This window comes from Mustela lutreola, chromosome 8 (genome assembly GCF_030435805.1).
Source record: "Mustela lutreola isolate mMusLut2 chromosome 8, mMusLut2.pri, whole genome shotgun sequence".
NCBI classification, from domain to species: domain Eukaryota; kingdom Metazoa; phylum Chordata; class Mammalia; order Carnivora; family Mustelidae; genus Mustela; species Mustela lutreola.
In genome coordinates this window covers 147308901-147336455 of record NC_081297.1, presented here as the reverse complement: position 1 = coordinate 147336455, position 27555 = coordinate 147308901, and the positions used below count along the sequence as shown (strand labels likewise).

General features: G+C 59.5%; 1 protein-coding gene across 4 annotated transcripts in view; it reads left to right on the top strand.

Annotated features, from left to right (window-relative positions):
• Positions 1 to 26759, top strand: part of KIAA0930 (KIAA0930 ortholog) — a 35476-nt gene extending 8717 nt beyond the window's left edge. Inside the window, exons 1-10 of one of the 4 annotated variants that reach the window (XM_059187252.1) lie at positions 7 to 25; positions 11590 to 11741; positions 15544 to 15669; positions 15834 to 15911; positions 16198 to 16299; positions 17156 to 17296; positions 17831 to 18025; positions 20733 to 20895; positions 22082 to 22240; positions 22501 to 26759. In XM_059187252.1, coding sequence (XP_059043235.1) covers positions 11628 to 11741; positions 15544 to 15669; positions 15834 to 15911; positions 16198 to 16299; positions 17156 to 17296; positions 17831 to 18025; positions 20733 to 20895; positions 22082 to 22240; positions 22501 to 22541 — 1119 coding nt within the window. In that variant the 5' untranslated portion in view covers positions 7 to 25; positions 11590 to 11627 and the 3' untranslated portion in view covers positions 22542 to 26759. Of the gene's footprint in view, positions 1 to 6; positions 26 to 380; positions 400 to 11293; positions 11394 to 11589; positions 11742 to 15543; positions 15670 to 15833; positions 15912 to 16197; positions 16300 to 17155; positions 17297 to 17830; positions 18026 to 20732; positions 20896 to 22081; positions 22241 to 22500 lie in introns of those variants that run through there. The other 3 variants (XM_059187251.1, XM_059187250.1, XM_059187249.1) reach the window with 3 other exon arrangements.
• Positions 26760 to 27555: the final 796 nt, after the last annotated feature.

Sequence of the window (27555 nt, the reverse complement as noted above, 5' to 3'; positions counted from 1 at the left end):
AAGGCCTTGGTGGTGGAGGCTTTGGGTGAGTTTCAGAGCTTCTGGGCGTGCTGTGAGCTGGCGGTGGTTGTCCCCCTCCCAGTTCCGTGCTCAGCCCTTGCCCACCTGCTGTTGGGTACCCTGCCCTTCGCGGGTGCTGGTCCCACTGCCAGCAGGGGGGCCTGGCTTGGGGGGGGGGCGGGGCGCTCGGGGGTTGGGAAGCCATGCGGAGGCGGAGGCTGGGAAGACATCCCCGGACTGGAGATTTGCAGGGTGACATCAGACAGGTGACTCAAGCCAGGAGTGACATCAGACAGGTGACTCAAGCCTGGAGCCTCCATTTCCTCATCAGCTGAACGAAGATGGAGACTTGACGCCGCAGGGTGTCGCGGAGGGTGGACAGAGGAGAGGTAGCATGAGGTGGGAGGCATCAGGGCTTGGGCGGGGGGAGGTGACGGCTGGGGTGACACATGGGGGCCATGGGCACGGTCAGGGTGGAGACCTGTCAGCGAGGGGAGAGGCGGACCGTGGCGGGCTGTGGGTACACCGGTGTCTCGTCCAGGAAGAAGGGCGGGGGGACCACGCCGCAGACTGCGGGGCTGTCCGGACAGCCCGGCTCACCTGGAGAAGGAGCCCGGACTTCAAGAAGACAGGGAAGCGGGCAGGGGTGTTGGGCTTCTCCTGACCCGGCCCCCTTGCCGCCCTGAGAGCCCTGCTTCCCTGAGGCCGGAGCAGAGCCCTGGCCAGGCCGTGGGGACCCGTCTGACCCGCACTTCTCTGTCTGACTGCCTCGGCCCCACAGGCCCAGCAGAAGCTCTGTCTCTTGCGCCCCGAGGGAGGGCTTGAGCTGGCGAGGAGCACTGAGAGGCACGAGTCGGTGAAAGGCCCATTGAGGGGACCACAGAGGCCCTATTCATCATCCGGCCACTGCAGGGGTGCGGGGGAGCGTACGGGGGCTGAGGGCTGCCTTGGACTCGCCCCAGAGAGGCCACTTGACACCCCCCCCCGCCCGCCTTTGGGAGGGGGCCAGGCAGAGAAGAGGCGGCTGCCAAGCTAGGCGTGTACTCCGGGGGCACCTTCCCACAGCAGAGAGACCCCAACTCCCCCGCTCCCCTCCAGACCCCTAGCCCGGCCACACCAGGCGGCCCTGCCCCTGGCTCCGCCCACTTCAGTGTGACCCCTCAGATGGGGAGTCTCGCTAGTGGCTTCTGACTTGCGTAGACTCAGGACACCGTGGGCCACACACACCTGTGTGATACATCCGGGGGGCTGCCGCCGCCCCCCCACCCAGCTCCCAGCACCCGGCCTCGGAGAGTGGCCCTCGGTCAGTGTTGGCTCCAGACCGGACCAGGTGTGGATGGGGTGGGGAGGGGTGCAGTGCCTGCGACCTCGGACGGCCCGTTACCTCACTGGTGACTAAAACCCGCTTCCGAGTGTGGACTCGGGAACGTAAGCATTGAGCACAGCGCCTGGCACAGCCTTCAGTGGCATTTAAGTTCACGGGCATCTCTGTAGTGTTTGGACGACAGGAAGGCCGACTGAACCCTGACCCCGCGGGCCTCTGCTCGACTCCCTCTGTCTCACGGTTTCTTTCACTGAGGCGTTTCTGTGCACTTTGGTGGCCTGCTTTTTTGTTTCTGTTTTTTAAACATTCTAGCCTATGCATTTTTCCAAGTAACTGCACTGTTACTAAAACAATTTGGGGGAAGAGTAATATATTTTTGAGACTTTCTGAGTAGGTAAACGTGCCACAAGGGCATCAAATCCAAAGGGTATGAGGAGGTTCAAGATGAGAGTCTCCTTTCTCTGGCCTCTCGGGAGGCTGACACAGGCGGCAGCGGCGGTGAGCAATGCTTGTTAACCTGGGCGCCTGCCCAGGGCCCACCCTGCAGGAGGCCTCACATGTCCCCGCCCGCAAACCGCAGCGTGGGGAGGTGGATTCCCTTCTCACTACCCTTTTACAAGTGGGAAACGCCTCCAGGGGTTCGGGGCTCACTGGCCCCTGTTGGGACTGCCGGAGCCTGGAGGGAGCCCAGCGCCCACACTGCTTCACGTCTGCGCTCCGTCCCCCTCCCCCAGTCCTCACTCGGTCACAGCCAGCTGTTCGCCTTAGTAGTGAGAACCTCTTCCTCGAGGTTCTGCGCTCCCTCGTCCCACTTCCTCTATCCCAGAGATCTTAGAGGAACGTTGCAGTATTTTGCAAACACCACTGTCATAATTACATAATTTGGAAAAAACCCGAGGGGGTGGACTTGCCGGCTAGAAGGCGTGAGCAGGTGCGGCTCTTCAGTGCCTGCCATCTCCATGGGGATTTTCATCAGCCGGACGTGAGGTCCTGTTTCTCGCCGTTCCCTTCCCCCCTGGGAGTGTGGTCAGGTGTTCCGATTTTTACAAACCTGCGAGGTGAAAAGTAGAATTTGGTGGTTTTCAAAGAATATTCCTCTCACTGTATGAAGTTGAGCTGGTTTTCGTGTTTGGAAAGCTGTTTGTATCTTCCTTTGCTTTCCATTCTGTCTTATTTTAATTTAATTTATTTATTTGACAGACCGAGATTACAAGTAGGCAGAGAAGCAGGGCAGGGGGAGCAGGCTCACTGCTGAGCAGGGAGCCCAATGCGGGGCTCGATCCCAGGACCCTGGGATCATGACCTGAGCCAAAGGCAGAGGCTTTAACCTACTGAGCCACCCAGGCGCCCCTATTCTGTCTTATTTTATATTTGTTACATGAAGCTTATTATTTATTAAGGAAATTAGACACAAGATCAGAGTTCCAGTAGTTTTTCTGGTGCATTGTTTTCTTTTATGACGCATGTGGGGCTTTTTCCCCGTAGACAATTTTTATTTTTATGTGGTTCGATGAATCTTTTCCTTGAAAGCCTTGGTGTTCTACTTAGAAAGGTTTTTTTCGTTTCTTGAGAGAATAAAAAAAGTTCTCCCGCCATTTTTCTTTCTTTCTATGATTTTACTTTTAACGTTAAACGTTTTGATCTTTTAGAATTTGTGTCGGCATGAGCAGGGACCCAGGCTGCTGCTTTTCCCCTCGCTAGCCCGTTGTCGCAAGGCCCGTGGCCGGAGGCCCGTCGTCTTCATCCTGCGGGTTTGAAGGGCGACCTTGATGTGCACGAAATCACAGCGCGTCTCCTGTTTCGGTAGTTTCTGTGCTCGGCCACGGATCGGTGTGTTCATGCGCAGTGCTGTCCTGGCTTCACTGGTCACAGAGTTCATGTCACTTACTTGTTTCGTTGGCCAAAATTTATTGCTTCCTCTGGGCCAGACACTATTCTAGGACCTGAGTATGCAGCAGTGAACCGAATGACCAAAGCGCAAACACAGACCTTCACGGAGCGGACGTTCTCACGGGGCACCTCTGTGAAAACGCAGCCCAGTCCTAGGAGCAGAGAGAGGTGTTGGTGAACCATGGCCCCGGGCCAGTTCTGGCACTGCCTGTTTTTGTAAATAAAGGGGTTAGAACCTACTAGCTGTGCTGGTTTCTTTATGCATTGCCCGGGGCGATGTTGTAGTTGAGACAGAACCTAAAATATTTTCTGTCTAGACCTTTGCAGAAAAAAGCATGTTGGCTTCTGTCCTAAGAAAAGCCTGAAAGCCAACAAAATAAACTGGTAAAATGCAGATGACGTTATGTAGTGACAGGTGCGGGAAGTGGGATCGGGAACGCTCTGGGTGGGGTTGGCGATTTTAAACCGGGTGGTTTGGGAAGGACTTGCGGAGAAGGTAGACTCTAGAGTAAAGGGTGGGCGTGACCCAAGGGGGATTCTGAGCCGGGAAGCGACAGCATCTGATGGAGGCGTGAGGACCAGTTAGAAAGCTGTGCCAGTGAGGCGGGTGTGAGCTGGTGGCTGGGCTCTGGGCAGAAGGGTGGTTTGTGGGAGGTGGTTGGCTTCCAGGTTTGTCTGAAGATAGAATCAATGAAATGGTACAGTGATGAAGTCACTGTTCTGCGGGGGGTGGGGAATGGTCGAAATTAACCAGTGTGTACATGACCAAATCTGTCCAGGAAAATGGTGGAGAAGTTGTTGGAGTCGGCTTCTGGTTGGCGCTGTAGGGCTGAGGGCTGTTTTGCGGTTTGTATTTTTAGCGTCTGATGAGACTCGGTGTTTTGTTTGCTAGGATCCTTTGGGTTACAGGTCCCTGTTTTTCCCGCTGGCCGGTTTCTCCTGCAAGCCAGCCTCCTGCACCAGGCAGACGCATCCCACGGTTCTAGGGGCTTTAGGTCTGCAACGCCAAGGGGTGGCAGGAGGCCCTAGCTCTCCGATAGAGACCCTGTCCCCACCTCGTTCTTTCGGAATTGTCCTGGCTCTTCCCACTTACTCTGAAACACTCTCTTGGTGTTTTCTATTGGCTCATGTTAACTTAACGTATTAGTGGAGTTTTTCCTTCAGTGATTTGAATATCCCTACCCAAGAACTCGCAAACCTTCAATCATTCAAGTCAGTTTTTTTTATTATTATTATTTTTAAAAAATTCTGAATGGAGTTAATTCTTTCCATTATACGTTCTAGCCGGAATGGTGGTGTGTCTCAGAACCGCTGGCTTCTGGATGTACTGGTGACTTTGTACGTATGACTTCTGTTGTTTTCAGTTGAATTTTTTGCCTCTTCCAGGTCAGGTACAATGTCATCGGTAAGATGTTAATTTTACCTTCTCCTCACAAATTCTGTTATTAACATCCTCATTGTCTAACTGCAACGTGTCTAGTACCTTTAGAACAATGTTAATCATAGTGAATTGCGGTAATACTTAACTTGTTTCCTTTTCTACTTGAGCTATAGATCGTGTTTAAGGAAATACCCTTAATTCTCATTTTATGGAGAATTTTTTTTTTAATCAAGAAGGAGTATTGAATTTTACTGGAGTTTTCTCAGCATCATAGAGATGATCGTATATTATTTTTCTTTTAATCTGTAAATATATAGTGAATATATGAATACATTTCATAATATTGGACCATTTTTGTATTCCTAAATTAAATCTGACTTGGAAATGGGATACACTTTTAGTGGATTGCTTGGTTCTTTTTAATATTGTATTTAAGATTTTAATGTTTCTTTCCATGTGTGAGATTAGCCTGTACTTCCCTTGTGTGTGCGTGCATGTGTGTGTGTGTGTGTGTGTGTGTGTGTATGTGTGTGTATGCATGCTCTATTTTTGGAATCAACATTATGCCTCCTTGTTTAAAAGAATGTGCAAATTTCTTAGGCTCTAAAAATGTGTGAGTAGCATAGGAGCTGTTGTTTCTTGAGGATCTGGTAGAATTGCCCTCTCAAAAACATCTCTTGGCGTGCTACTCCAACATAGCCTTTTTAGAAGTAGTTCTTGGACAGTTTTCTCTATTGTAATGCATAGTCCTCATTTTTAATGGCTGCAGACTGTCTGTTTTGTTTTAAAGTGGGCTCCCAGCACAGAGCTCCCCATGGGGCTCGTCAGCAATGCTGCGCTCAAGACCTGAGCTGAGTTCCAGAGTAAGACGCCGAACAGACTGAGCCACCTAGGTGCCCTGGAAACTGTTCTAATGAGGGCGGTACTCTAGCTGGCTTAACCATGTGGCTGAATGGTCCTGAAGAGCGCTGGGGTGGTTTCAAGGAGTGCCTCCCAAAAATCTAATTCATGATTTTTCAAAGGTCTGGTCAATGGAAAATAATTTGCTTGAGGCAGGGGAGACAGCTGGCCCTCGTGGCCCTTTGGAGCTGACGGATGCCAGTATTTCTGGGACAGTCCGTCCTCATTATTCATGGATTCCATGTTTGCAAATTCACGTGCTTGCTAAAATTTATTTGTAGCCCCCAACTCAGTACTTATGGCGCTTTCACAATTAATTGCAGATATGCACAAAGCAGAAAACTTGGGGAGCTCAGTGGGTGCGCTCCCCCCACCCCGAGGTCAAATGAGGTGACCCTCAGCCTCATTTCAGTCATGTTCTCCACAAGTGTCCGTTTGGGGACACTTTAGTCCCTGTATTTTGCATTTTGTGCTCTGTGTTGATGATTTTGCTGTTTAAAGTGGTCCCTGAGCAGAATGCTAGAGTCTGCCGCAGGCATGAGAAGGCTGTGACTGGCCCTTATGGAAAAGATCACATGGTTTGTTTGGGGATTTTTTTGGTGTTTTTTTTTAGATCACATGTTTTAAATAACACGTGTGTGTTCGGCACAAGTTACTGTGCTGTTGGCCGTGCGTCCAGTGTTGACAAACCACCGCTACATTAAATTACATTTAGTCACAAAACACTACATCAAGTCACAAAACAAACACACGTAAAGCAAGGTTACATGCTGATCGATTGGCGGAAATGTTGTGTCCAGAGATTTCGTAGGAACCGCTACCTGGGTTCCCCCGGGAGCACTGGTGCGATACTGTTCATCCCATGGCTACTCCAGAACGGAACGACCATGCATCATGAGAAGGGGGCCGTTAGGATGCTGCTGTAGGACCCCAGGCCAGCAGGGAAGCTGGGCCCTCGTGTATGGAGGGTCCGTGGTGTGGCCCAGGTGAGCGGCTCAGCATCAGGGGCTGCCCCTGTGCCACAGGTGTGTCCACTGGTTCAGGATCCTGAAAACCTCCTACCACGGCGGCCAGATGGCGGGGAGACAGGGATGGGGGGAGGTGGGGTGGTTAGGGAGCTCTCTGCTGGAGTGGCACCTGCCTGGGCTTGTGACCCAGGGCATCTCTTGCTGGGCAGGCCTGGGGAAAGGCCACATTGTGGACAGAGACAAGCAGAGCAGTGGTACAGGGCGTCCCCACGAACCCACACGTGGATGGGCCTTGACAAAGGGTGTTCCTGTCGGCCTCTCGCCTGGTCCTCACCGTGGATTCTGGGAGGGTGGGAGGTTAGAGCCATCTCACGGGTGGGGTCCCTGAGATCCAGAGAGGTCCCATGGAGTGGCTGCCTGGCTAGTGCGGGGGTGACTCGGGACCTGACCTCAGGTGTGTGTGACTGCAGATCCGGTCGCTGCTCTGTGCCGCTTGGAGCCTGAATTCTCTCTCGCCCAGTCTCGCCCCTCGCTTCGGACTGGGAGCGTCTCTCTGAAGACAGGAGTCCCCACTCCGCCCCCCTCCCTCCCTCTCTCATCAGCCTGTGGACACTGATCAGAGGTTGTACGTTCACGGGAAGAGGAGGTATCCTCGGACTCAGCAATACTGAGAGTCAGAGCAGGAGGAATTGGAAGCTATTCCCCGTCAGGTTCACAGCCCCGGTCACTCTGGTGTGTGCTGCTGGTGTTCCCTGTGGCCGCAGGTGCACCTGTGCTCTTCTCCGAGAGGGACGGAGATCGGCTTAGCAGATGGAGCGTATCCCCCCAGACCGAGGGGCAGCACAGCGAGCTGTTTTCTTTTCCTCTGTTGGGCTGTTACCTTCCTGGCCCTCATGCACAGTCGTAAGGAAGAGCTTTGTGCCCACGGCTGTTAATTTTGTGTTTTTATTTCCCTACATAAAGTAGTTCGGAGGAGTAGGAGAACGTCCATCTGCTTTTCACAAAGGTGAGGGGGTGTGCGTTCTTCAGCAGCCCACGAGCGTCCCCGGGCAGCGCCCTTGCTGGCTTTGCCTCTTACAACTTCGAATCAGCGTTACCAGAGCGTGATTCACGTGAGACAGAGTGCGTCCACGTGGCCACGCGGATGAGGTTTGCCGGCCGTATGGACCCGTGAAGCCACCAGCGTGAGAAACAGAATGCGTGGGGACAACCACTGCTCTGCTTTTTAAAAAAAAGTTTTATGTATTTGAGAGAGAGAGAGCATGAGCAGGGGGAGCAGCAGGCAGAGGGGAAGCAGGCTTCCCGCTGAGCAGAGAGTCCGACGCAGGGCTCGATCCCAGGACCCTGAGATCATGACGTGAGCCGAAGGCAGAGGCTTAGCCCACTGAGCCACCCAGGCGCTCCATAATGAATTTCTGATTACTTGTGAGATTAGTGTTTTCCTGCATTTTTGTTAACTGGTTATGTTTCCTTTTTGGTATGTTCCCCATTTTTAGGGTCTGTGGGCGTTTCCCTTCAACAACGCTCGCTGTGGTCGGGGTCCCTCTGTGTCCCAGACGCGGGTCACCAAACCGCAGCTTGCCTCCCCCCGGGCTTCACGCTCCCTTTGATTTCAGTGATGCTTCTCTTGGACTAGAGGGCAGTTTGGAATGTTCGGGAAGGCAGCTCTTGACCGCTGTGACTTCTCTTCTGCTTCTGACTTCGAGCGTCCCGGGCGTGGAGGTGGTCTGCGGGCCTGTTCCCCGCGGTGATGCCCACGGCCCCCTTCTGGCCCTTGTCCCTGTGGCTCTTTGCCTCGAACCCCTCTCCCGCCTCACGATGGGCCTTCTTGGCTTCGTGTTAGAGGAAGCTGTGCTGGAGTTGGAGTGTCTTCCCTCTGGGGTCGTCAGGCCAGTGCTGAAATCGTGACGTTGAGGATTCTGTCCCCCAGTGGACAGCGAGTCTTCAAGCCCCTTATTGCATTCAGAGCTCCCTGGCACTGGGTCCCCTAACTTGCAGGTACCCTTGCAGCGGGGTGACGGTTGGCCCAGACTGGACACCCTCTCCTCTCCTCTCCCATGACACCTTCTCAGTGCCCGCCGCAGGCCCACTGCCCCACGCAGCTCCCCACGGTGTGACCGTGGAGTCGTGGCCCCAGGCCCCGGAGAGCCCAGCGAGGAGGGCTTCTAAGGCTTCTCCGGGACATCTTTGTGACGTCAGGGCCTGTGGCTGATGGAAGGAGGCCCGGGCTCCCGGGAGACGGCTCTAGCGGGGCCACCTCCCAACTGTGCAGCTGGGCTAAGCCGTTCATGCGGCATTTAGGGAGTGCCTGCTGCATGCCTGGCACTTTGCTGGGCTCTGAGATCAAGACAGAGCCCCGACTCCTGGGATGCTCTCCCGCTGTGGGGGACAGACAGCAGACGTGGGAACGCCACGGGGGGATAAGGTTGCGGCAGCCGTGAAACCAGGTGACGTGACAGGGAGAGCGCAGGGGGCCCGTCTGGTGTGGGGCCTGGAGGGGTTCTGTGAGGAGGCGACATCGCGGCTCTGAGTGTCGCCGGGAGGGGCCCAGGGCAGGGGAGTGGAAGCCGAGGGGAAGCAGGGGCAGAGCACCCGAGGTCAGCGTGCGCTGGAGCCCGGAGACCGGGACGGAGCCGGGTGAGAACTCTGGGTTTTATGCGGAGTGCCCCAGGGGGCTGCAGACGGGTCAGGGAGAGGTGTTTGAACAAATGTCCTGGGGCTGCGGTGCGGAGGGTGGGCCGTCGGGTGGCCGTGCACGTCCCCGCACGTCCCCGCGGAGGTGGCCCTCGCTCCGTACCGGCGGCTGTGAGTGTACTTGGCGTGCGGCTGCTGCGAGCTTGGCGGGAGCGTTTGTGTGGCCCGGAGAGGGTGGGGCCCTGGGAGGGCGGCTGGGATTTCCCACGGGGAGTCCGCCCTGGCCGTCAGTGTGGTTCAGGCTCTTGGGACCCCAGTGGGGGAGCTGTGGAGAAGGTGTGCTTAGCTCTGCCAGGCAGGGAAACGGGACCCCCTACTGGCCCCCGCTGGGCGCGGAGGCTAATAGCACAGGGTGCATATGTTGTGCCCCGTCCAGAACGTCCTCCCGAAGCCGGACCCCTCGTCCCTCAGCCCAGGACGCCATCCGTACACTGCGCTCCCAGGGCAGGACCGCTGCTCGCCACGCCGTGGGTCTGGAGCCTCCCGGCCCTTACTCTCACCGAGCTGCCGAGTGGAGCGCGGAACATCTTTCCGGAGCCTGAGCGTGGGGTTGGCCAGGTCCGAGGGCCTCAGTAGTGTCTAATGCTGTGAACTTGAGCACGTCCTCGAACCTACCGAGGGCTGGTCTTTTCTGTGCCAGGGCAGGGATGACAGGCGTCGCGACCGTGGAAGGCGAAAGCCTGTGTAGGCCACGTGGCCCGGGCCCACAGGTGGCAGGCGTACTTCTCATCCATGCTGACCGGGCGCCCAGTTACCACCAGGCCACGATGGGGTGACTTCTGTTAGCGTCACGAGAGGAATCACCCACGGAAGGCAGTGCCTGGCCCCAAGGACAGACACTGGTGGCCACCCTCTGTCTCTGTGGCAGACGGAGGGGTTTGAGGTGTGAACCCAGTCCATCACAGCCAGAGACGCTTCTTGGGGGCGTCCCAGGACCCGCAGGGAGGGCGCCTTCGCTCTCCTTTGCAGGGGTCTGTAGTGGTGGGACTGGGCGTTGCGGGTCAGCAGAGTGTGTGGGAACCGCTACGGAGTGATGCAGGAGGAACGCAGATGGGGGGCGGGGGGCTTGATTCCGCCCGGGGCCACCAGGCAGGCGCACTGACCCAGACCCCTAATGGGAAGACCCCCATCTGCCCTCACCCGGGACCCAAGCAGGTCATGGGAATAGGTAGGCTCCAGGCTGTGGGCAGCGGCTGGGCAGGGGGCTCGGGCTGGTTTGCAGCCCAGGTTCTCTGGTCACCATGTGGCTGGAGTGAGCACAGTCTGGGGTTTCTGCGAGCGACCCCGCCTGCTAGAGCCTCATGGCTGAGCCCCCAGGAGTCTGGTCAGGGGACCTGCCAGTCCTGGTGGGGCCTCTGAACTGCCGGGGGGGGGGGCGGGGGCGCGGGGGAGTCCACGGGGGGCGCTCAGCTTCCCCATCTCTCAGGGTGGGGGTTGGTCCTTCTGGCACCAGAGTACAAGGACTGGGTCACAGTGGGAAAGTACGTTCTGGAGAAGAGAGGAAGAAACCAGCAACGATCTAGCATTTCGATGATAGGAAACGGCTCTGTCGCATGTCCTGAGACTGCATGCGATCTGCCCGGAGAGGCAGGAGGCCCGCGTTGCCTGGGCTTGCTCTGTGCCAGGCGCGGGCCCCGTCTGTGCCGCTTCCCTGGCAGGTGTCTGGCAGCTGACATTCGCGGGGGAACCTGGGGACCAGAGAGGCCAAACGGCCTGTCACGGTCGCTGCAGGCTGTGCGAGGGCAGAAACCCGGGGCTTTCCCACCAGAGCCCAAGAGCCTTTTGTCCTCCTGCGAGAAGGGTGGCGACAGAGCTCTAGGGACCCTAAAGAAACACTTATTTGTCATAAAAGAAGAGGCTCCGCAAAGATCACGGGAGCACAGATCTGCCTGATGACGGGCTCCGCTGGGCGCGGGGGGCGGGTGGGGGCCTCCCCTGCCGGCCGCCGAGGCTGGTTGGCACAGGGCAGCTGTTCCTTTAAGTCAGGTTCTCCGTGGGAATTGCCGCAGCCTGGGGTGGGGGTGGGGGCTGCTGGCCGAGGGTGGTGCCAGCCTCCGGAGCTCCCTCCAGAGCCCGGCTGTCTGCTCCCAGCCCAGACGCTGTGACGCTGCCTCTCAAAGGGCTTTCCTTCCCCGCCGAAGCTGCTGATTCATGCGCACTGCGGTCGGCTGGGCTGTGGGACCGGGGGCCGGGGCTCTTGGGCTCTGCTGGGTGGAGGCACTGGGCCTGGCAGGAGGTGTCCTTGAGCTCCTGTCCCCTGGCTGGGAGTGGGGGGAGTCGGGGGGGTGGTGATGAGGGAGCAGGGGGCTCTGGACATCACAGACCAGAAGTGTAGGTTGGGGGAGGGGAGGAGAAGGAGACAGGGCTTGGCCAAGGTCACATGCAAGGGCCAGGTTGACTCGTCCTCTCTCACTCTTCGCCGCCCTCGGCAGGGTGCTTCAAGGATGACCGCATCGTCTTCTGGACTTGGATGTTCTCTACCTACTTCATGGAGAAATGGGCGCCGCGGCAGGACGACATGCTTTTCTACGTGCGCCGGAAGCTGGCGTACCCAGGCAGTGAGGGCAGCGTGGACGGGAGGAAGGTGAGCGGCCCCCTCCGGCCCCAGCCAAGCATCCTTGCGGGGTCTGCCCATAGCTGCCCGGGTGGGCTTCCCTGCAGACCTCCAGCAGGTCCCAAGGGGGAAACGCAGTTGACTGAGCACGTCGTGGGAGCCAGGAGCTGTGTGGAGACGGGGGCGGGGCGAAGCTTTTCCCGCCGCCCTTCACCAGGACCCTGAGAGGCAGGGATGACATCACTGTTGTCCCTTTGAGGGGACAGGTTTAGAGGCCAGGTGGTTTGACCAGCATACTATTAAGTCAATCAACAGGAGAGCAAAGATTTGAACCCAGAGTCTAGGGTCCTCCCTGGCCAGCGGCAGGCTGAGCGGCCTCGAAGATGAGGAGGAGGCCTGGCGGTTCTGAGCCCTCGCCATGCAGCAGACGCCGTGCTCGGCTCTTTCCTTCTCGAAGCTCTTATGTCCTCCCTGTAACTCAGCGGGGCAGGCGGGGAGCCCGGGGACTTGGGGCGAAGGGGCTCGGCTGAGCCATTTCATCCACCACATTTAAGCGTGTGGAGGAATTAGTAAAACAGCCTTCATGTGTTCCCTTCTGTTTTTCAGAAACGCTACTAGCTTCTAGAATGTGTAAGCACCTTATGTCGAACAGGGGAATGCACTGTTTTCCTTTAATCACAAAAACGGGAGGGTGAGGGACTGGTCTGGAACTCAGAGCCATGGTGGCTCCAAGTCCAGAGCCCTCTGGTCTCTGGGCCGCGGCTTGGGAGCTGCAGCCCACATGTCAAGTGTTGGAGCCTGTCCCTGCTTGTCCCTGTTCGCGGAGCTTGACACACAGGGTCTGGGAGTTCTGTGTATGGACAGGCCTGGTGCCTTCTGCAGAGGAGACACAGTGGCTTGCGTGCTGGCCGCCAGAGAGCTGGTCTGGCTGGCTTGTGAGACATGCAGGAAGGCCCAGGGTTGGCCTGGGTCCTGGGGTGTTCACGTGGTATGCCAGCCGCCGGCTGCGGGACCGAGTGTTGTCCCTGGGACCCAGGAGCGCATCATAGAGCCAGTACCAAAGGGTAAATCCAGTGACTGGAAGGGACAGAAATGGTCAGCAGAGGCCACATGGGTGAGGTGAGCCTTCAGGAAGGAAAGAGCTTTCCCAGACGAAGGGACAGTAACCCCAATCGTGGGCCTGAAGCTTGTCAAAGCCCCTTCGTTCGGGTGGCCCGTGCTAGTACCATGTGGCCCCGGGTAGAAAGGCGGGAGCAGAGACAAGGTCGGCTCGGGCCAGATCATGTGGATGCTGAAGGCCATGCCTCGGAGTTCGGGTCGGTCCCTGGAGCTCTGAGCAAGTGAGGAAGGGGGACGTGGTCAGAGTTCCGTTTAGCTCCTGCGCGGCAGCTGGAGGAACGACTGAGGTTGGAGCAGAGGCAGGGGAGGGGGTGGGGAGCAAGGGAGTGCGGCGGGCGGCACGAAGGCCAGGGGCATAGGCTCCACCAGCAGGGCTCCGGGTGACTGGACGCGGCCCTGCGGGAAGGCTCCACGTGACAGCCGGGTCGCTGCCATGGGCTCAGGGTAGGTCCAGTGCTGTCAGAGGAGGGCAGGGTTCGGTGTTGGACCGGCTGAGTCCTAGGCGCCAGGGAGCCTAGACGCCAGATTCCGGTGTCTTCTGGTGGTGGGTCTCCTGTCTGACACTCAGCAGAGACTCAGGGACAGAGGCAGGGCTCCAGGACCGATGGCTCCAAGATGGTCCCTGGGGCATGGGAATGTGTGGGAAAAGGAGGGGGACTTGGAGGCGGGATGGTCACAGAGGCCTAGGACAGAGCTCCGAGCTAGCCTGACACTGGAGGGACTAGCAGGAGACCAAGTGGCAGGCCAGGTAGGGGTGCCGGGAGGAAGGGGCGTGACCAGCAGGGAGGCGAGACCTGAGGAGCCAAGTCCGGCAGGACGAGAAGGGGGACAGGCCGATGGACCTGGGACCAGAGGCTGGGGAGGCGTGGGCAGAGCAGCCTCAGCGGTGGGCAGGGACTGCCCCCTGGAAGGGAGGAGAGAAGGCCGCAGCGGGTGGGACTTGGCGGGGCTCGGTGTTGGAGGAGAGGCCCGTGAGCTGAGCAGCCCTGGACCTGGCCCAGAGCTCCGCCGTCCCTGCTCGCTGTGCCTGCTCTGTCGGGGGCTGTCGTGGACAGACCAGCTTTTCCAGCTTTGTCTGCCCCGACTTGCCGCTCAGCCTGGCCTGCTATGGGGGCTGGGCAGTTGCTCGGTGAGGTTAAGGTCCTTCCATTGCGCACACCTGGGAGGCCAGGTGTGTGGGGTAGTGTGACCACAGGAGTCTCCTGGCAGAGGGTGGCGAGCCCCTAGGGAGCCTCACTGCTAGAGACACCCACCGTGGGCATGCTGTCCTCCCTCAGCTCAGCCCAGGGGCGCAGGCTTCTAGCACCTAGGGCTCACCTGCACAACTGGAACGGGGCCGTTCTGCCCGAGGGCACGCAGCGAGGGTACAGCCTGCGCCCTTGGCCCCTCGGCATCTGCTGGAGTTCACGTTGTAGACGTTGGGTTTTGTTTGGGTTTTGTGGGGAGCGGGGGGGGTTGGTTTTTGTATGTTTTGCAAAATCTTCATCTTTTCCCAAAGGCAGCCTGCTAAGACCAGAGGCTCTAATAAGGATCAGAGACTCAGCCAGGCCCTGAATTTTGGTGTGGGGAGAGGCCTCAGCTCTGGTTAGGGATGGTTTTCTCAGCCTTGAGTTCTCCAGGAAGCAGGCGGGAGAAGGGAGAGGCCAGGTGAAGAGGTAGCAAGAGAAGTTCCCTGATCCTAACTGCGCAGTTTGGGGCTGGGGTCCCCGGACCGTGTGCAGGCTTCCTGGAAGGTTTGGGGGTGTTGAGGTCCGTTGGGGGAACATGTGGCAGTCCAGCTGTTGATATGCGAGAATGTTCCATCAAACACCGCAGTGAGCCGTAGGCAGCTGCCCCTCCCTGCAGCACTGGGAGCCCAGGGATGACTCAGAGCTGGCCCTGTGCTCGGGGAGCCCGTGTCTCCTGGGGCAGACAGACAGCATCACCAGTGATCAGAGCGCTTAGTGCTGCGGTAGTGGGAGAACGGGGTGGGGGGGTGGTGGGAACAGCCGGGAGCCACACAGAGAAGGCTGTGACACCGGGCCTCAGTGCTGTAGGACAGAGAAAGGGGTCCACGGTGGCCTAAGGACAGTCCCACTGGAGGGACCAACCCGTGGGGTGCTGGTGGGGGCGTGCCAGGCACACACGTGACTCGGCACCTCCCCGAGGGGACCCTGTGGTGTCTGTCGTGTTTGGAGGGCAGGGGGTTGGGCAGTGATGTGGGGAGACCCCGCAAGCCCGAAGGGTGCAGCGTGGGCAGGGAAGGACAAAGCGGAGACTGGACAAGCCGTTCCCGGCAGCCTCTCTGCCCCCACCACTCAAAAGAACAGAGCCAGGAGAGCCCAGGGCAGGCGCCTGCGCACTGTGGCCTCTCTGCGGCAAGCCAGGGCCGCCTCCCGCCCCCTCCCCAGCCTGCCGCAGAGCTGGTACCCGGTTGCCATAGCAACCTGCGGGCTTCCTGCGCTAGGCCCAGGGTGGTGGTGGTGGGCGGATGGGTGGACGGTCGCCTCCAGGCAGATTGAACAGAAGCAGTGTGGGTGGGACAGGCGGCTGGGATCCCCACGCCGAGCTGCCGGGGCTCTAGGGACCACCTCGGAGGCTCCTTCTCAGTGGACTTGGGGCCGCACAGCCGGAGACGGAGAAGCCAGGCGGGAGTCTGTGTCTGCCTTAGCGGCTGTCCCGGCAGTAGTCAGGGAGAGGGGGCCGGGACTCATCTGTGCCCTGTGCCCCTCAGCGGGCCGAGGCGGAGCCTGAGGTGGAGGTGGAGGTGTACCGGCGCGACTCCAAGAAGCTGCCGGGCCTTGGAGACCCCGACATTGACTGGGAGGAGAGTGTTTGCCTGAACCTCATCCTGCAGAAGGTACATGGCGTGGTGGGGGCCGGGCTCCGGGGGGAGGGCTGTCTGGTGGGGGCGGGTCTCCAGGGGCACGGCGTGGTGGGGGCCGGGCTCCGGGGGGAGGGCTGTGGCGGGGCTGAGGGACAGCAGACCCCTCCACACGCGGTGTCCTGCGTGCTCCCTTCCAGCTGGACTACATGGTCACCTGTGCCGTGTGCACGCGCACTGATGGGGGGGACATCCACATCCATAAGAAGAAATCCCAGGTAAGCCCCAGGCCTCCTACCTGGGAGCTCAGCCCAGAAGTGGCAGCCTTGTGGCTGCTTAGCATTTGGGTGGGGGAGCCCGCCCTCCCCCTCCCCCTCCTCCTTCCTTCCCCGCCTGGAGGGGCAGGTCTGACCAAAACTCCGCCCATCAGGCTTCTTGCAAAGCGGTTCCCTCTGGCTTTGACCTGGGTCTGAGCCATGTGACCACAGGGACTTGTCCCTTGAGTGGCTGTGACCTGGGTACAAGGCAAGGCCTCATCAGTCCTTTAAAACCTCTCCCTTTCAGCAAGTGTTCGCGTCCCCCAGTAAACACCCCATGGACAGCAAGGGGGAGGAATCCAAGATCAGCTACCCCAACATCTTCTTCATGATCGACAGCTTCGAGGAGGTGAGCTCCTCGTGCCCAGCCACGTGTCCCCAAGGGCCCTGCTTAGGGCTTCGAGAAGCCGGCCTCCCTCCCGCCTCACCGCCCTGCAGCCCGGCAAAGGCGATGGGCAGCGGGGGCATCCTGACTCCTACCCCCTTGGCTCCCGCTGTTCCTGACGCTGGACTGGAGCCGGTGGGATTCACCTCCCTCGGAGCCTGTTTTCTCATCTGTAAAATAAGTGTCGTGATCATGTGTCCATTGGGGTCGAAGATCACACGAGCTCGTGAATGGGAGAACGCGTCATAAACACCCATAAAAAGGGCTGCCCGGGCAGGAGGCGTCATTAGGGTGGCGAGGAAACTCCAAACTGGTGCCTCCACGCTGCGGGATGCTAGGGTGTCAGAGGGGGTGGGGCTGTGGAAGCTTCTGGGCCAAGCTTCTGTGCTCAGGCTGGGAAAACTAGGTCTCATGGCAGAAAGTGACTCACCCGGTGCCCTGCCCCTGCCCAGCTCCTGCTCTGCTGCTCTCTGCCGCCACCAAGGTCCCCATAGTGGTGCCTGTACTCCCCTAGGGGCGGTCAGGACCCCAGGGAAGACTCAGGAAGAAGGGAGCCCGTGTTTCAGGGTCTCTCCTCGATGGGCTGCTGCCTTGAAGCCCCTCAGGCTCGGAGGACCAAGTGCCGTCCCCAGGCTGGCACAGCCTGTTTGTGGCAGAGCCAAGATTTGAACCGGAGTCCGTGTGACCTTGAAGTTGGGTCCATGCCCCAGGCCCTGGAGCCGTGATGCCGGCGGGTGGGCGGGCGGGCCACAGGAGGTGGAGCCAGGAGCCAGGCCGCGGGCTCCGTGGGGGCAGCTGTCTTCCTTGTGCCCCGTCCCAGGTGTTCAGCGACATGACCGTGGGGGAGGGAGAGATGGTCTGCGTGGAGCTGGTGGCCAGTGACAAAACCAACCTGTTCCAAGGGGTCATCTTTCAGGGCTCCATCCGCTACGAAGCCCTCAAGAAGGTGTACGACAACCGAGTAAGTGTGAGGACCCCCCGCCCCGGGCCTCTGTCTTTGCCCAGCTCCTCAGAGCCCCTACGGCCCCCCAAGCTCCTCGTAGGTGGCTCAGGGCCTGCATTCTGGTGCGTCGCTCCTCAGTCTGGGCACACTGGGTCAGAGGGACAGCGGCCCCACCCTGTGTGCAAACACTCCCAAAACAGAACCTGGCTGGTGGGGCAGGGGTGGAATGCAGGTGGACGGGCCTCTCTCCTGCAGCTGGTCCCCCCAGGGAAGGCGTGGGGGTGGTCTCGGGCTCCCCCGGGGTTGGCTATGTGCCCAGCCTGGCGCTTCGCCTGCTGCGAGGCGTGGGTCGTCGGACGGTGGGAGGAGCATCTGCCTGACCCCCAAGCATTCTTGCACGACCCTGCCTGCTGGGGGGTCCCCGGCCCCCAGAGGAAAGCGGGTAGCCCTCAGGGGCTGCTCTTTGGGGGATGGTCATCCTCATGACTCCGTGTCCCCAGGAAGAAGCCACCCCTATGGGCGCTGACTCGGGCCATCTCCCCATGTCTGCAGGTGAGCGTGGCTGCCCGGATGGCACAGAAGATGTCGTTCGGCTTCTACAAGTACAACAACATGGAGTTCGTGCGCATGAAGGGGCCACAGGGCAAGGGCCACGCAGAGATGGCCGTCAGCCGCGTGTCTACTGGGGACACGTCCCCCTGCGGGACTGAAGAGGATTCCAGCCCGGCCTCACCCATGCACGAGCGGGTAAGGGCTGCACAGCTCGGGGAGGGGCCTTCCGTGCCTCGGATCCGCTTCCCAACGCCTCCCTGATCTTTAAAGTCCCCCGGTGAGTAGGTGTCATCATCCCACCCTCTGGGGAGCAGGCCGAGATGCAGAGAGGGCAGTGGCTTGCCCAAGGTCACCCAGCAGGTCAGGGCGTGGTCTCTGCTTCCCTGAGCTGCTGCAGCTGGGCCCAGTGGAAGGGACCCCCGGCTGCTCCCGGCCCCTGCCTCACCGGGCCCTGCTGGCTGAGCGTGCGCCCACGACGGGCCTGCCTCGGGGAGTGCCCTGGCATGCTTATGGGCCGGCCTCCCCTCCTGCCCCGTGAGGCTCGGCGGCAAGAGAGCACAGGGTCCGGAGCCGCCCAGCTCTTCCCTCTGCCCAACCTCCTGTTCACAGGGTGTCGTGCACCTTCAAGTGCTGGGGGTCCCCGCAGCAGCCCCGTGGGTAGACATGGAAACTCGGGCTTGCCGGATGGACTGGTGCCACTGTAGGTCCCACGGCTCTGGTGTGATAGCACCGAGCCCTTGAGCCCGACTCTTTCTAGGACACCGTCCTTCCCCGGGGGTGGGAAGCCGAGGTCAGGGGCAGCTTTGTTCCCCGGGGCCCCAGTGGGGTCAGGGCTAGGGCAGGAGAAAGTCTTGAGCCCCCAGCTGCTCTAGCCTGCTCGGAGCCGCAGGTCTCCGAAGGGACAGGTAGGTGGTGGTGGGGGGGGTGGTCCGGGGAGCAGCCTTGGCCAGCCCGTCTGCAGGAAGGGACTTTGGGGTGAGACTGTGTGGGCTGGAGTCTGGGCGCTGCCGTTCCAGTGACCTGGGGCAGGTCTCGGCCTGTTTTCTCACCCAGAAACGGGGAGCACTGGTGTTGGGAGGCTCGGGGAGCTGTAACACAGCGGCTGACACGGGTGGGACCCTGGGGTGCTTCTCTAGCCACTGGCTCCTCTTGGCTGTTGACCCGCTGGGGGAAGTGACGGAGGGCGTGAAGCGTGCCGCCCTGCTGACGTGCCCGGGACGAGCAAGCGTGTGTTTGCTAGACTTTTCGTTCTGTAAAACTGTTAGCCGTGCCCGTCTCCCGGTCCCACAGCACATTTCTTCCTCTTCTTTATGTCCTTTCTTGTTTGTTTTCTTCTGCAATGACTGTGATCGGAAAGCCGAATAAAAACAACCCGGGCTAGTTTTCGCAGACGTGGGTGAGGGTTCCGGGCGGGGGACCTCCCTCATCTTGTGAGTGGAGGTTGTGGATACATTTCTGAGCTGATTTGGGAGAAATGGAGTCTGATTCTACTCCATGGTCCTGAGTTGCCCACCGAGGCCCTGCAGAAACCCTGCGGCCTGAGCTCCAGGGGGGCTGGTTTGGCCGGGTGCCACCTCCGGCCATGCGTTTGCTGAGCGACCACAGATACGGCACCACAGCTGCTGAGCCTGGCTCTTCCCACACACCGAATGGAAGTGGGACTCGCTCCCTCCCAGGGTGGCCGTTGGGGGTGAAGGCCAAGGTGCCTGGCTCAGGGGAACAAGGAGGCCCAGGGTCAAGGGAGGGGACCTGCCAGGGTCACGCAGCTGCGAGTGGCAGGGCCTGACCTCCTGGGGGCTGCTCAGGCCCCCGCCACCTCTGTGCTTACTGTCTCGTGTCCCCCGTTTCCAGAGGGCCCTTTGTAACCAGCGCACGACAAATGCAGACTCTGTGTGTATTGTGGTTTCTGGTGTTTTGTTTTTTTTCTATCTTTGGAAAACCTTCCCTGGCTTATGGGAGGACCGTCTGGAGCCCAGCAGCCGCCGGGACTTTGGTGGATGTCGGAAGCCGTGACGAGGAGGCTGATGGGACTTCCTGAAGTCTCAGTCCCAGCTCACCTTGTTCCTCAGATTCTTGTTTGCATGGGGAGGAGGGAGGAGATGGGCCAAGTTCCCTCTGCCTGGAACGCCCTTCCCCCCCTTCTTCACCTGGCGAACTCCTACTCGTCCTTCAAGACCCATCTCGAGCAGCGTCTCCTCCAGGAAGCCTTTCCTGATTTCCCAGGCTGTGGACCCCTTTTGCTCGGTGCTCCCCTGTATCCTGTGCTTCCCTTTCTCTGTCTAAGCAAGCAGCCTTCAGTTTGTGGCTGTCACTTTCCGAGTCTATCACCCCTCACCAGACTGTGAGCTCCTTGAGGGCAGGGAGCAGTGTTGTGTGCCTGTCTGTCTCCTGTGCTGCCCCCGCCTGACCCTGCGTGGCTGTGCAGAACGTTTGCTCAACAGTGTGGTTACAAGCCCAGGGGATGGAAGCCTGGGCTGCTCTGCCTTTGCCCTCCACGAGAGGGCGCTGGGGCGGAGAGGGATGGGGTGGGGGCATCTTAGCCAAGGGGAAGGAATTGGGGTGAAGAGTATGGCCTTAGGAGGCAGAAGACCTGGGCTGAATCCTGGTTTTGCCCCTGTCCTGTTGGGTGACCTTGGGCAGGTCAAGGCCGCTGTCCCACCTTCATTTCCTCGCTGGTTGCACCGGCTTCCTACCAATTCCCGTCTGGTGGATCAGCGGGAGGCTTCCGTGGGAGGGCTTGAGCGGCATCAGCAGCTGGTCTGGCTTCAGGCCGGCCGGTGTTGGGGGCCCGCGGAGGGCAGCTGGCTCGTGCTCAGCCCAGGAGGCCGGCCCGCCGGCAGGTGGTGTCAGGGGCCCCAGCGGTGGTCGGGCTGCGCCAGTGACTATGGCTCTTTGTCTCCAGGTGACCTCCTTCAGCACGCCCCCCACCCCAGAGCGGAACAACCGGCCCGCTTTCTTCTCCCCGTCCCTCAAGAGGAAGGTGCCCCGGAACCGGATCGCGGAGATGAAGAAGTCGCACTCGGCCAACGACAGTGAGGAGCTCTTCCGCGAGGACAACGGCGGGGGTGAGCGCCTTGCTCATGACCAAGGGCCTGCTGCGGCCCTCCCGGACCCTCTGGGTTCACCTGTGTGTTCACATCTTGGGGGCTGGTGGGTGCCAGGGGCTCCTCAGGGCTGGGGATGGAGCTGCAGACGGACAGACAGAAATCCCTGCCTCAAGGAGCTCCCAGTCTGGGGTCAGAATAGGGAGCAAGGACAGGAGGCTTGAGACTTTCCCTGATGTTGATGGACTGCTCCACACAGAGGGCTCTAGAAGCCGGTGCCCAGTGAGGTGAGCTCTCCGGCCCATGCCTGCCTTCGTGCCTTGTCAGCCTCCTGCTCTGGGTCCTCCTCAGGGCCCTCCCTCCCTCCAGGACGTGCCTCGGGGTACCCCCGAGGCTCTCCTCCGGGCTCCCCCACCCTCTGGTGGCCTCCAGAACGTCTCTGCCTGAAGCCCGTGGGGGTCCCTGCAACCCATGAGCCAGAGAGAGTGGGGGTCACCCTCATCTAAGCAGCAGGAAGCCACCAAGAGGGTTTAGGCAGGGTAGTGACAGGATCAGATTAGCTACTGAAATACTGCTCAGCCGTCCCTGTGGAGAAGGACTGTAGGGGGGCAGGCTGCCGCCAGAGACAAGGCGTGGCACCCCACGTGTGTGCTGGGGGCTGAGGGGGTGGCCGACAGCACAGGGGGGCCCTGGCCAGAGCTGGGGCTGTGACCTTGAACGGAAGAGACATTGGCCCTTATTTGGAGCACTGGGGCCCAGAGACAGACGCCCTGGCCTTGACCTGCTCTAGTGTGCACTTGGGCAAGTGCCGTCCCCACCTCGGCTCCTTTCCCAATGAGTAGGGAAGGGCTGATGACCACCCAGCCTGCCTCCCTGGGTGACCCAGCGGATGGCTCCTCCCAGCCCTGCCCTGGGCACTGCAGACTGGTGGTACCGTGTTGCAGTGACAGACGGGGTCACAGGGAAGCAGAGAAATGACACAGGCGACAAGCCAGAACCCACACGAGAGCCTCTCCAGGGCAGGGGAGGGGAGGGAAGGGCTGGATGGGGATGGGGGAGTCGGGGTCCCAGGCCAGGGCTGCAGCTCTGGGGCGGGTGTGGGCCGTGGAGGGGCTGGTGGCAGAGGTGGTTCCTGGGGTGGGAGGTGCTCTCCTGGTCCTGCGGGGGGGCCTGCGGCCTGGCCCTGACACGGCCCTCTCCCCACCAGCTGATCTGCATAATGCCACCAACCTCCGGTCTCGGTCCCTGTCCGGCACGGGGCGGTCCCTGGTTGGGTCCTGGCTGAAGCTGAACAGAGCGGATGGCAATTTCCTTCTCTATGCACATCTGACCTACGTCACGTTGCCACTGCATCGGATTTTAACAGGTAGCGTGGGCTGCAGCAGAAAGCCATCGCTCTCTGGGGCGGGGGGTGGGGGGGTGTCGGTAACCCTGACCCCGTTTCAAGTCTGGGACCCGCCAGTGCGTGTCTGCGTCGGGTCCCTCCCGTCCCCCCTTGAATGGCTGCAGAGCCCTGGGGCGGGGGCGGTGTGACTGGCTTGGGGGGAGGTGAGGCGGAGCTCTGGGGGCCTCACTGACCGGGACCCACACTTCCTTGTCTTGTCCGCCCGCCTCCCGCCATCATAGACATCCTGGAAGTTCGGCAGAAGCCCATCCTGATGACCTAGCCGTGTGCAGAGCCTGCGCAGAGCCCCCCAGCCCTGCCCGGCCCTGGGGGTGCTGCCAAGTGCCTACCTGTCCACCGCCACCGGGGTCTTCTGTGACAGCCCAGCGCCGGAGCCGGAGCCAGACGGGGCCGCTCGCCTCCTGGGGCCAGGGCCGACTCCACGAACACCAGCCCAAACTGAAGTGCCTCTTTCTCCCCCGCCGGCTCGGCTCCTGCACCACCCCCGTGCCCGCCCGCCTGCCCGCGCCCCTCCATCCCCCGGCCCATCTCTGCAGCACCCTCTGCACCCCGAGAGGCCCAGAGATGCCAAGAGGCTGTGAGAGAGCAGAGGAGCGGCCGGCGGCCGGAGCGTGTCCGGACCGACCGCCCCGACGTCTGCGCGCAGACCGCTGGTGGACAGGCCCCCGAGTGTCCGCGCCTCCCCGAGAACTGGCTCATGGTTCCGTCCTGCTGTACCCATGAACTTCCGCGCCCGAGTTAGGCCCGACTTGCCCGCCCTCCCTTGTTTACCGCTTGGTTACACACGGGCGGCCTCGGGGAGCCGGGGCACGCAGCTGTCGGAGGGTTTTGCCCTGGGCTGGGAATACCTCACCCCACGCCCGGTTCCAGAAAGGCCCCAATCCTGCCAGAATGGCCTTTGCTTCCAGCCAAAGAGCACCACCAACACACACACCTCCGCCTTGGAGACATCCCGCGCTGCGCCTCGGCTGGCGTGACCCACAGAATCGGGACTCTGAGAGCAGGTGGGACAGCCTGGCAGTCAGCCAGGAGAGGAGGGTTGGGGGCGGGGGTTGGCCTCCTCCCAGAAGGTTCTAGGTAGAACCTCCATCCTCGGGGACCCGGGGAGGGGATAGGCTGTTTTCCTGGAGCTTGCTTTGGCAGAGTGCGCTGGTCCCGTTTCTCAGACCGGCTCACTGAGGCAAAGAGGACTTGACCTCCAGGCGGCTGGCCCAGTGGGTTTGCGCGAGCGGCCTTGTTGGGGCCGGAGGGATTCCCACCTGTGATGGATGACACGCTGTGCTCTTCTCAACACCACGAGCCCTCTCGAGCGGAAGCGTTCCCCTGCCCCACTGGGAATAAACTGTCAGCTGGGTCTCTGTTGCGATGTTGTTTTGTTTGGAGTCCCCAGGAGTATCGGAGGGTTTGCTGTGTGCACGGAGACCCTCTCTGCGGGGAGGAGGGGAGGGCTCCTCCCACTGCTCTATTCTGCGCGCTCTGAGGGTTTGCGCTGGGCTCTGGGAACAGGGGCTACCTTGGGGCTTTCTCGGGATTTTATACGCTGTTATTAAAGCCAGCTGTTGCATTTCATTCTGCCTCAGTTGGCTCACCTGTAAAATGGGGCTGATACCACCTACCTCATGAAGCGTCCGGGGTTCTGGTGCACGACTGGGTCAGGCAGCCTCTTGCAGAGCTTGGGTCCGGACAGACTCTCGGACTCTCAGATGCTTCCCACAGCCGTCCTCTGTGTGGTGGGGCTGGGCTGGAACATTCTCGTCTTCGGTGGCAGTGCCCAGCCCCCGCTTAGCCGAATCCCAGCTGTCTGCACAATTTTACGTTCCAGAGCGGTGTTTCAGGACAGCACAGAGTCGGGCCTCTCCGCCACGTGCTGGGGCAGAGCCTCTGATCCCTGAGCACGGCCCCAAGTTCCAGAAGTGTTCTCCAGGAGAGCCAAATGCTGCCGCCACGTTTGTGTCCAGGGAGGCTAAGATACAGCTTCAGGAATTCTCTCTCCCTGGTCGTCCGGGGTCTGAAGACTCTGGAACTCAGGTGTTGGGGGAAATACAGCCCGGGTGTATCTTCCACGGAAGGATGAGGTAGTCAAACAGACGCAGGAAGATGGCGGCCCTCCCTCTGCTCTCAGGGTCCCCCCACTGGAACCAAACCCTGCTGGCGGAGCCATGGACACGTCCGATGCCCCCTCTGTAAAGTGACAGATGCACATCACAGGTCACCTGAGGGCCATTTGCAGTAATGCGCACAAGGGCTTTGCTGGTCATAGAAATGGGCGCCACAGTGGCGTTCCAGAGATGACCCCTCGTTTGTAATGTGCCAGTGGCGTACACGCGGCTTGGCTGTTTCCACTCCCACACTGGGGCATCACTTACACACACGGGCTCGGTCGTCATCCCCAGCCTCAGGCCCGGCCAACGGCCCACCCAGGCATCCGCGACACCGCTGCCCTGCGACAGACAGGAGCATGTGGGCGGCAGCGTCCGCCCTCTGCCCTTTCCCTCTTCCGGAGGTTACGTTTGAAACTGAATTTTAATCACGCTTTTTTGAGAGGCACTTGGTCACTAGGCAGTAAGCTGTCACCCTGAGGTTCTTTTCAAAGTGACAAAGGACATCAGTGACAGAGTAAGAGATGACAAGTGATGGGGCCAAGCCCATACCCCCAGTGTCCTGGCGTGTCCGGCTGTCACTTCTTGTAAGGCCATCTTTCATGTTTCTGGAAACACGCCTGTCTCTTGTGTAACGCGGGGATGACCAAAGCACGCGCACATTTCTTCAGTGGGAACTGGAATCAAAGTGTGGTTTTTCTGTGAAGGCACCGCGGTGTCACTTTTTAGGATATGAATAAGAGAGCAAGCTCTCCTTTCATAAGAAATGTCACGGTCCTGGCATCTGATGGGCAGCCTGTGGCCTCTCGTCCACCTTCCAGCGCCCGCAGGCCGAGGGGGCATTCGGTCTCGCACGCTGATGTCTTCCAGGAGCTTCCAGTTGCTGGTAGAAATAGCCGAGGCTCAGCATCTCAGAAAAATCTTATTTAAAATGTAAGCGACAGGGAAGTCATCCACAGAGAACAAAATCTTCCAGAGCCTGGTCGCCGTGTGGATGGCTAGATTTTCCGACGAGTCCCGGTCCCGGGAATGTGGACTCTTCAGGGACGGCGCGCACGTGAGCTGGTCAGGTTCCTGTCCTCCGCGGAGCCCTGGCCGCTCGCGACGCGACACCAGCCCGGTGGCACTGCTCTTCCAAGGATCCAACTAGGAGACCGGGAGCCGCTGCTGCTGTTGGAAGCACAGACCGTCTAGACAGCAGAATCGAAAAGTGAAATAAAAACTTGCTTTTTCCTCATCAGAAGACGTTCCCAAAGGCAGGCCCCGTGCGGTTGGCAAATTCTAGTGACTTGGCTTGAAGAACACATCGGATGCTGTCCCAACAGGGAGGCTTGAAGTCGTTGGCCGAGAACCTTCAAAGATGTCATGTGTGCAAAAGCTGCCAGGGTTGCCGGGAGCCTGAAGAGGTCTCTGGCAAGTGACTGCTAGAACCGGGTTTCCTATCTGGTCTCGAACATCGAGCGGCTGTTGGCGTGATGGTGATTCTTCTCACCTTTGGATCAGAAAGCAGGTTTCTCTTAAAACACATCAGGCTCCGGGAGGGCAGCAAGCCCGTGCCGGCTGCCACCAGGCCCCCTGAGCAGGAGCGGAAGTGGGAGGCCCTCCAGGGTCCCATGGCCAGGGTCCCATGGCCAGGGTGCCACATGGCCTCTGGGGGGTTTGAGCCCTCAGGCGGTTTGGGGGGTGGTACACGCAAGGCTGCTCCCCTCTGCTCCTTTCCACTGGCTGATGTGGTGTGGACGTGGTCCTCGGTGGGAGGAGAAATCCTCCGACCCTTTCTGAGCCTGTCTCGAATGGTCTGGAGAACCAGGACACCCGCCCGCAGAAGCCAAGTCACCCGGACACCAAGCGGCCCGGCCGGCCGTGGGTTCAGACCCCCACAGTGGGGAGAGTTTGTGTTTACAGTTTTTCTACCATCCCCAAAACAAGAAGGCACCTTGATTTTTCGCAGCCCGGAGCTCAGGAGACCAGAGGTCACGGCCGAGCGGCTGGGGGCATTCCGTTTTTCTCGAAGGCCGGGCGGGTTAGGTGTTCACAGCGTGCACTCACGGTTCCCAAGTAAACTCTCTCCCTGTGAGAAGAATCAAAACCTGCAAAGAAAACCTGGGGCAATTTTTCACAACTTTGAGGCTTAACTAAAATGATTTCTACAAAATATATTTTGGCAAAAGCACCAGAATGGTGTAATCAAACATGTTAGGATCTCGTGGTCTGGGGTATTTCCATGAACAAGCAGCTTCCCGGTTCACCATCTTCCGCGTACAGAAACCATCTCTGGGCAGCATTTGGTTGGCTGTGAGCTGTTAAGTTTTTGCATTTCTGTTCAAAGTTGATTTGCATGTTGGATATTAAATTTGTTTTTCCTCAGTGTTTTCCTCCAATGAATCTGTACTTGGTTGTTTTTTCTTTCTTTAACGGGTATTTCAGATCAAATACAGATGTTACGGCAACGCATAAACTTAGTGACTGAACCTTAATTTGCCCCCAAAGATTTCTTCTTCGAGCGTTTTTGGAGCTTTCACAGGAGTTCCTTTCTAGAAATGCTGGAGATGGACAGAAACCAGCCTGGGCCGTGGCTCCGGCCACGCTGGGTCAGCCACGGGGTCAGGGCGCCCGCGGACAGGGTTTGGTTCCAGGTAGTATTTGCAAAATCCAAACACAAGATACGCGTTTCAAGTTTCGCTCCCAGTCCCCACAGAGCAGTAGCTTTTTCTGGAGTACCTCTTACAAAGGTCTCATGCATGGTAGAATGCCTAGGATCAGAGTCAGGAGTCCCTCCCAACAGGCTCCCTGGGCTGCGGGGAGAGTTTCCCGGGGGCGGGCGCGCTGTTGCACATTTCTGGAGCTGACTCTGCCTACCAGAGGCTGACGGAGGCTCGGCGGCAGTGGGCTCACTCGCCCCGGGAGCAGACAAACTCTAAGTTGTGTCTCAGGTGATGGGCAGGCATCAGGCCTCCGCCACGGCGGGAAGTTACATGAGAGGAAGTAAGAGCACAGAAGGGGGGTCTGAGAGGAACATGTACACAAATCTAGAAACACAGTGCGAACCATCACATCGAGGTTGTCTCTTGCAAACATCCGTTGCATTAGAAACATCCGAACCGGGAGAATTTTCTGAGGCAGCTTCACCAAGGGCAGATTGCGAGAGCGGTCGCGAGAGCGGTCATCAAGCAGGCA